A 9,671-nucleotide genomic window follows, 5' to 3' on the forward strand; every position below is an offset into this window, starting at 1 on the left:
AGGTCAGGGACTTATTTGTCCTTTTCTCAAAAAATTTTAACGTTTATCGTTGACAAAGACTTAATTATAAAATTTAATATGGTATAAAAATTTAATTAAAAATTCACTAAAATTATAAGAATAGTCAAAAAATTAAATCTTTATTTTATTGTTAATGTATAATAATCTGTTGATTCGTACAAAAATACATTGTCAGTAGAGTATAAATAAAACAACAATAATAATAATTGAATTTATTGAGTTTTAAGGAGCATAAGCACACAATCCATATTATTTAACCATGATGATTTATGAGTTTGCGCAAAATGTAATGTATTATCATCTCATTAAAATAAGTTTTGAGCTTTCAGGATGTCTTCACCGGTGGAAGAATCCAAGTGTGTTAAAGACAGCACAAGCTGAAGCGAGAGATGTATTTGATAAGAGAGTAAGAGCCGATGAATCTTGCATTGATGGGATGAAATACTTGAAAGCAATTATCAAAGAATCATTAAGATTACATCCCACACTGCACCTCTCTTTTCTTTTATTTAGTTGAATTTTATATTCAAATAATTTCCAAACTAGTATGTTCATAAGAAACGAATTGAGTCACAACGTGATCATCACTCCCATTTACACATAGTTTGATGAGTGTGTCTGAAACTATAAGTTAACACGACGCTTCCATCCATTCTCTTCAAAACAAAGCTTTCCACAAGAACATAACACGCAAAATTTTCCCATTTAATGCCCCCTTCTAATTTCTTTTTAATTATCCTCTCGTGCCTTCTATTCCTACCCAACCAACCACCTCTTTCTTGCTCCCATTTCATTCTTTCCACAATAACCGAACTCAATCTAACTCTAACCTCTCTTCCCACACTAAACCAAACCACTCCATTAACACCATTCCCTTCACCCCAGTTAGCTTCTTTTCCATCCACCATAGCAAATTCTGTTTCAACAACAACATCCACTAACACCCCATCATTACCTTCATTACCAATAACACTACTATTCTTCATTGACAAAATCTTCTCCCAACTTTGCTCAAGAGTCAATGTGTAAAACACAGATCTTTTCATTTGGTCCTTGAGATTCATTCCTTCCTTCACAAACATAAATGGACAGTACCACTTCCCAATAACCACAGAACCAGAACTATCATTAGACAATGGGAAATCGAATGCCGGTAATTGACCACGCAACAATTGATTTAGGCCAAGAGCTTCTTCCAAATTGTAATTCCAGGGTGTAGAAGCTTCAACAGTCCAACCTTTCGTCCTTAAGAATGAAGGAGGGATCCCATCAGGAGCAACAGACTTTGCATGGAAACCAGAACTCTTTTTGATTATCTCAAATTGTTGATATTCGTTGAAGGGGTCCAAAGGTCTTGGTTCAATATATTTCACAAAATTGCAGCATAAACAAGTTCCCATATCCTCTTCCTTTGAGCTTGTACATGCCTTCCTGCTCATCAACATAACAAAACAGTTTGTAGAATAATAATAGTACTATAGTAGGGTAAACTAAAAAAATAATGATAAAAAAAAATCCATTTTAAAAATTGATAAAAGTAACTCATTGCCAAATAGCTTTCTTATTGTTGAAAAAAAAAAACACTAATGTGCCAAAAGCAAATATTTATGTGGAAATCTTAGATAGTAGCATAGTACCGCGTCAACTTTCTTTTTTTATCAACAGAAATTGAACTACTTGATTATTCGTTATTTTTTGTCAATTTTTTTAAATCTTTAGAACCTAATGCTAATACATTTTAGAGAAAATAAAAAATATAATACTCTTTAAATTCTAACATTGAATCTAAATTATAAATTCTAAATCATAAAGTCTAAATTTTAAAGCCTAGATTTTAAATTTTAAATCTTAAACGCTAAATAGTAAATTCTAAATTTTAAATCTGAACTATTGATATGAAATATAAAAATAGAGAGTTAATATTTATTTAATTGATAAAAAGTGTAACTCTAAAGGGCGTTTAAAGACGAACATCTTTTTAGAAGATATTTTTGTTGTTTTACATCTTTGGATTTTTTTTTTCCTTTTCGGTAGGTGCTTCAGTCTTTAAAACTATAGTTTGTGTGGTTTAAAAAGACTTATGACACCATAAATCACATGCATACGAGTATGAACACTTTTCTCTAATTCCAAATTAGTATATTCTTATGTGCTTCTATTGAGTAGAGAACATGATAGCCGGTTTTAAATTGACAAGATAAATTCATGGATATCCATAAAACATATCAATTCCAAAGCAAGATTAATTATTTTGTGGATTCAAGCATGGAGGGACAAAGATTAGCATACATACCCTTGATGCTTTCCTTTCCTCCATATAACATAGTAGCGGTTGGAAGACAAGGGCTGATTAAGAACTGGAATGAACATAACTTCGTGGTAATCCCTTGTGGACCCTGGATCTCCTTTTGCTCTTCTAGTATTGACGGTCAGATTCTTGCTCTGAGGAAAAGGGAAATGGCTGATGTTTCTGTTCTTCACCAAACCAAAGAAACCGTAGCTTTGTGCTGCTTCATCTTGGAGAACAAGATAACCTGAATTTGGACCCTCTGAAGAAGGTGCCTCAGAAAGGGCATTAACGTCTTTCTTTAACAATGAACGAGGCCTTGTTGAATACATTCTTGATTCTTCTTAATTTCTTTCTCTTCTTATTCTTCAAGACTTGCCACTAAGCCAATATGCATTTCAATTTAGCAGTGGATTGTCACATTCAAGGATCAAGCTTTAAGCCTAGCTTTGGGAAACAATAAAAAAAATACTCAATAACATCAATAACAAACAAATTGAAATCAAAACAATCAAAATAAAAAATCAAGCACCATCATCAGACCGCCAACGATTTCAATTGCATAAGCCATCCCCTTTTGATCATAGGGCACCTTATTGGATAACCACATTCATATCAGACTTTATTTTTTCATGTCCCCATGTTATTGTATAAAAGAATAAAAGTTCACATCTCTTTTCATGCTTTCCATATAGCAGAACAAAATTTAATCAGTCCAAAACAATATACAAGAGCAAATTCAACTAAATTAATTCAGATTCAATAATCATTTTAAATTTTAATAATTCAGCACTCAGCAGAATCATCAATCTTACCTTCATAAATCATAAAAACAAAATAAATAAAAAACAACACAACAGAAGTACAAGTGTACCACGAATTCATTGAACAATATTGAAGTACTTGCTAGAGAAAATAGAGGAAGGAGGAGACCGAAGTCACACAACAGAGAGAGAAGGAGGAGGACTTACCTGAACTGGACAGTCACATTGAAAATTTTGGCCATGGAGAACTGCTGGGTAAACTATGAGAGTGAAAGAGATTGAGAGAATAGGATTTGGGGGATTTATTGCTAAATTTTCAAACTTTTCATGGTGTTGAACTCAGATTGGGCCTTTGGGTTGGGTTGGGTTTCAATCAGGGCCAAGCAAACGTCTTTTTCAATCTGGAATGCAGCATCGTGGCAAAAGAGCAATTCCATCGCTGATTCTGCGGGTAGCAGCTCCCTGAAACTCGAACGGCATAAACGGCACGAAGGGGAGTGACAGTAAATTAACGAAGCTACAAGTTAGTTACATGTACTCCTGAATTCTAAATTGAATTGTTTGATTTGCTTATTTGTTGTTTTCTTTTTCTTGGAATTAAAGCTGAAACTACTGGGATGCTGGATGCTCTACTTGATATTTTAGAAGGAATCGAGAGCAGGGGACTTCATGACGAGCTTGGAAGTTGGAATATATAAATTTTAAAAACTAGTGCCCATCTACCTGCATTTTTTATATAGAGATGTGTATATTTTATGGATGTGTATATTTTAAATTTTGAATTTTACTTTAAAAGATAAATAATAATTTATGGGACTATCAACAATTATTTTATAGGTGAAACAAAAAAAAAATATGAGAAAAAAAACATTCAATGATGATAGATTTCACTTTATCTCTAAAGTGAAAATCTAAAATTTAAAAAATTCAAATTCATATTTTATAAGATGATTGTTTTGATATTATTAATAATTTATATGTATCGGTACTTTATAAAAAGTGAACAAAAAACTTGCCATATAAATTATAGTTATCTATGTCGGTATTTATTTTTTAAAAAATATTATATTATTATAGTATAAAACACATCAATAAAACAAATGGAAGTTAATATTACATGAATATCTTAAATGCAAGAGCATTTTATAGTTGTCTTGTCTATATTTATATGTAAATTGAAACTATTAATTTCAATTTATAACTTCTCAAGGTAAATAGAATCAATATGATTCGAATTAGTATGGAAAGTTATAAAACAGAATAACCAGCTTCGATTTAGTAGGGTTAAGACGTTAAATATGGCTGGTCTATAGTAAATTGAAACAAGCAAATTCAATTTAAGCCTACAGAAAATCAAAACAATGGTCTTCAATTTATAGGAAACGTGCACCTAGGGTAAATCGAATGAAGTATGTTCGATTTACTATATATATATAGTTCGAATTCATTGGTTTCGAATTACATTTCACTGTCTCCTCCACCCCCAAAATGTATCCTAAAGAAAAAGTTATGCAACAATACCACAAGATTCAAAACAGCAAGCATGGAGGATGACCCACATCGTATCTATTGGTTCGATGAAGTTGCCTATATTGCTGGAAGCATTAATAAAGAGGTTAATGAATGATTTTTTTTTTTTAACATAGATCAAAAATGTTAATAATATTAAAACGTTTAGAGTATTTGTTTATAAGCGTTAGTTAGGAATTAGAATTTTTAAACTATAAATAGTAGTTAGAGTAGTGATTTAGTAGTTTGTTAGAATTTTGAAACTATAAATGCTGCTTAGAGTTGTGATTATAAATAAGTAAATAACTATTAGTGAGAGTAGTGATTAGAGATTTTGTTAGAATTTTGTAAGTTTTAAATGTTAAATTAACTGGTGACTAAAAGTTTAGTTAGAATTTAATTTAGATTAAAAGTGTAAGTGGTAATAGTGATTTAGAATTTTACATTAAATCTTTTTTTTAATTAAAATGCTCCGTGTTAAGTGAATTTAGATTTAGATTATATTTGATTTTTTTTTAATTTGTTGGGAATATGGGTATTGTAAAATTATTTGTTTGGGGTTTAGGATATTTTTTCAAAAGGGCATGCATTATTTAATGGTTGTTTAGTGAATCGTTTTGTTAATTGTTTATGATTCTTAGAAAATAATTTTTTTTATCATCATGCAGTCCACTCGATGTATCACTAGCATGAGGAGGTAGCATGATATGTCTATAGAAGATAGGATCATATCGTACTTGCAAATGGTCGACTTATACCATTTTGTGAGGCTCAACGACCATTAGTTTTGATTGGATGAGTCGCTAGTCAGTGCATTTATCGAGAGGTAGCGTTCGGAGACACATACTTTTCATATGCCATTCGGGGGAGTGCACCACTACTCTGTAGGATGTGGTGTACCAGTTAGTCCTCTCGATCGACGGTAAGTGCATTAGTGGATGTCTGACGGACTTTGAGAGGCACGTTGAGGGTGGCCGACCTACATGGGCTTGGTTCAAAATGTGCCTCTATCGACTTTTGCAGTACCTTTATCGACACGGCAGCATCAGCTCTTATCATAGGTAGTATGAAAGTAGATATAACATGATAATCAAGTATCCTGTGATCATTAGATATCGATGTAGCCAGACATGTATGAGTGTTGGGAATAAGGAGTATGACCACAATCCAATCAATCATGTGTCAAATAATTTGTTATTGTTATTATATTAAAATATTAATATAATAAGGTCCTTGATTAAATTTAGAGATTTATCATTGTGATAGTGATCATAATATTGAAAGATAAATCTTTTATAATTTAATCTAAATTGTTCTTGGTCATAGGATTATTAAAAAGGACATTAATAATCCGGAAAGATCAATATATATAATGGTCTTTATTGGATGAAGATTAATAGATCTCATTTATTAAATTATATATATATATATGGCGCATATGGAGATATAACCATTGAACTGACTCACTCTGATAATTCCTAATGGTTATAATTACCGCATATTTGTCAATAGGATATTCTCAAGATGAACATAGTAATAGAGTTTCCTTTGACCTGCGACTGTCATAGTAATTATCAATGTATTTATTATACTTTGATTCCGGAAACCTAATACCTTAGGGTGCTAGTTGAATGGATATTGGGTATAATTTAAATACTTGTAGAATTAATGATTAGTCAATAAGAAATCCGTCAACTCTCGGTAAAGAGTTTGAGCTCTATGATTAATTGATTATAATGACGGAGATGAATAAAACCTTGGCCAAGATGAATAAAACCTTGGCCAAGGGGATTGAATGAATGAAGAAATGAGTTTCTTAAGTCATTCACAGTTCATTATAATAATGGTAACAAGTTAGAGTTTGACAATTAAACCATACTTCAAGGGTTAACCAAGAGTTGGAAAGATGGAAAGAATTATATTTTGTTCTTCTAAGGTTCTTAGTAAAAATATATTACTTCATACTATCGGGTCGTTGAGGAGTGTTGCTAGACGCCAATCTTGATTAGTAAATTTAGTATGACTAATTTATTACCCGCTTAGTATTGAACTTATGGGGTCACACACTAATAAGTGTTCTAATCTTTGCTGTAGAATTATTTGATTATTATTTTGATTTGATCAAATAAATAATTATATTAATTTAAATGAAATATTATTATATTCTTTACTAACACCAAGAATATAATAATAATATGATAATTGAGAATATTAAATGAGATTTGAGAATAATTAGTTATTCTATTTCTAAATTTGGATGAGATCCTAACTGATTCTGTTTCAAATTGAGTTATGATATAATTCATAAATATGAAGGATTCAGATTTAGAATTTCAAGATATGATTCAAATTTGAATTGAGATTCAAATTTAAGATCAGTAACAAATCTCATACTATATATATGTATGCCAAGAGTAGAGAAAAGCGAAGAATTCCTTTACCTCTACATACATAAACGTATGTGAGCCTAATTCTTGGAGAAAAATTTTATGGCGTGCAAAGAGTTGCAAGATGTTTCTCAATTTAGATCAGATGTCCATTGGTCAAGGAGTTGACAGCAAAGATTGGTCTCGGTGTGGATACGCATAGCGCCTTCGTACCATCGAAGGAGAAAGTGATTTTTACTAGCGTACACACAGGTATTTAGATCTAATCTATATATCATGTATTTTTTCTAGAATAAAATTTAAGCACAAAATAAATCTTTAAGATTACCTTCTTTTCTTCCGCTGCGTGTTATGAACACATTGTAATCCTTCAATGAGGTCCATTATACCGTCTTATCGACGAGTGATCTGAATCAACCATGTGCAATCGTTGCCAAATTCCTTACACTTCTCATAATACTTAACATGATCAAATTCTAGCACTCTATACTCAACCTCACGGTGGATGCTATAAGTCTTCACGCTTAAGACGACTTCCTCTTTATGCTGAAACTGCTCACCAACTTGGAACTCAACTAGACCTCTGGTATCCTGTGTATCTCTGGTCTCAAATTCAAATGCTACATCTAATAACCCACGTTGTCTCATGGCCTCCAAGTCTAAAGTCGAAAGTGCAGGAGGTATTGCTGAGTTCACGAACTAGATGCTCCCCTACTCCCAATTAGAATACTTCTCCCTATATCATCATCGCTATCCTCATGAATTATGGTAGACTCCACATCATCATCATCCCGCAGTACATATTCGACACCATCTGGTTCTCCACCCTACCTGAAAACCGAAATCATACCACGAGTACTGGCCATCGCAATAGCAATCTAACCGAAAGGTCGATTATCACCTATTTCTCCATCACCGTCGCGGTTTAGATTAGTTGCAAATGACGAAGATGCCACTAAAACTGCCTCAGGTGCAATGACAGGCACAGATGAAGAGGCACCAACAGGCATTGAACTAGATGCTCCTGGCATTGCTAAAGATTGAGGATTTCGGTTCGATCCTTCAAAACTACAAACAATATCTTCAAATTTGGCCAATAGCTCATAGGTCCTCGCCTTAAAAAACTGACAACATTGAAACAAAACTTGTAAATCTTTGTCACTGTCTATCACAAAGGAGTCATATTTCACACCATCTCGTACAACAGAAATAGAAATTCTGTAAATTCATGACATGTAGTTCCAGTTTTTGGATTATAGTATTTTGAAACTCAACAAAATTCATAGATAGTTTGATAAAGACACTCAACAGATCCTTATTAGTAAATTTTATTCTCTCTCACATTTTTTTCTTAATTGTTCCTCATAGTACACAAGAACTAAAAAATAATCTTCACTAGCTATTGTGAATCACACTTTAATGATGATTTAACTTTCTGCTCGTATTTATATAGAAAAGCCTCACAGCAAATTCGAATTTATTTAATTCGATTTATAACATTGACCCATATATATAAATCGAATTTATTAGCTTCAATTTATTACCATTGGCCCCTTATACATATAAATCGAATTCATTAATTTTGATTTACTACCATTACCCCGAATATATATAAATCGAATTCATTAACTTTGATTTATATCATGTTGTGTCTCATATAGTAAATCAAACCCATTTACTTCGATTTATATAATACAACAAATACTCCTATTAAATCGAATCTATCTATTTCGATTTACCAATGATATGGCTAAATTGATTCCATTTCATTCAATTTATATATCGGAAGGGTAAATCGAGTTTATTAGATTCGATTTACATAGTTTCATTGACAAAACTGAACATGCATATAATGTTTCTTTTAGGACAATAATGTAAATTTGAATGTTATTTCATTTGTTCATGTCATTTACCCTATTATTATATATACAAAAATACACTCATAACAATCATTATAAAAAAATAAATATATTCTTATAATTATTTTTGTTAAATGACTAAAAATTATTTTTATTATGTAATAAAAATATCCTTCTTCAATAACAATTAAGAATATCCTTTTCAATGACGAGACGGAATTCTTGGAGCGGCGGGAGGTGATACCTGCAAAGATGCTCTGACGCTCAAGTCAAAATGAATCTAAGAAGTATAGGTGAGAGTTAGGAATGTGTGTCGTACCTAAGCGAGCTCTTGACTCCTTTTTATAGTAGGAGTTTATTTATCGTATCTTATCTTATAAGATAAGAGGGATATTCGATTTTGAATGTTGGTTAGGGATTTGATTGCCGGGCCGATTTAGATCAAGAAGAAGGCCCAAATCCAAACAATTGGATCAAAGACTGCTCTAATGAAAAATCCAAGAATCAGGTCTAGAATAATTGAAAACTTTCAAATGGGATAAAAATTAAAGGAGTTGGACATGATTGAAGATGTATTTGATTCCCATCACTTATCGTTCTTCAATATATATATATATATATATATATATATATATATATATATATATATATATATATATATATATATATATATATATATATATTGGTAGTTATTTCTATGAAAACATTTTTATTTGATTGAATATGTTTGATTGAACTATTTAACCATTCATAATATTATCTCATGCCTTTATAAAATAACCGTATTATATATTTTGAGGGTTGAACTTTTGAAATGGACACTTGCAATATAAATACTTTCGGA

General features: G+C 31.5%; 1 protein-coding gene across 2 annotated transcripts; it reads right to left on the reverse strand.

The window, feature by feature from the left end:
- Positions 1-496: 496 nt before the first annotated feature.
- On the reverse strand, positions 497-3,835 carry LOC112720149 (uncharacterized). 2 transcript variants are annotated; one of them, XM_025770990.3, is made up of 3 exons: positions 3,280-3,835; positions 2,315-2,755; positions 497-1,452 (listed from the first exon to the last, which is right to left on the reverse strand). In XM_025770990.3, the coding sequence occupies exons 2-3, from the start codon at positions 2,638-2,640 to the stop codon at positions 606-608; spliced, it is 1,173 nt and encodes a 390-aa protein (XP_025626775.1). In that variant the 5' UTR covers positions 2,641-2,755; positions 3,280-3,835; the 3' UTR covers positions 497-605. The 2 variants fall into 2 exon arrangements, with proteins under 2 accessions (XP_025626775.1, XP_025626774.1); XM_025770989.3 differs by having other exon boundaries at positions 2,315-2,751; positions 3,280-3,797.
- Positions 3,836-9,671: the final 5,836 nt, after the last annotated feature.

The sequence above is a fragment of the Arachis hypogaea genome, chromosome 11 (assembly GCF_003086295.3).
Source record: "Arachis hypogaea cultivar Tifrunner chromosome 11, arahy.Tifrunner.gnm2.J5K5, whole genome shotgun sequence".
Lineage (NCBI taxonomy): Eukaryota > Viridiplantae > Streptophyta > Magnoliopsida > Fabales > Fabaceae > Arachis > Arachis hypogaea.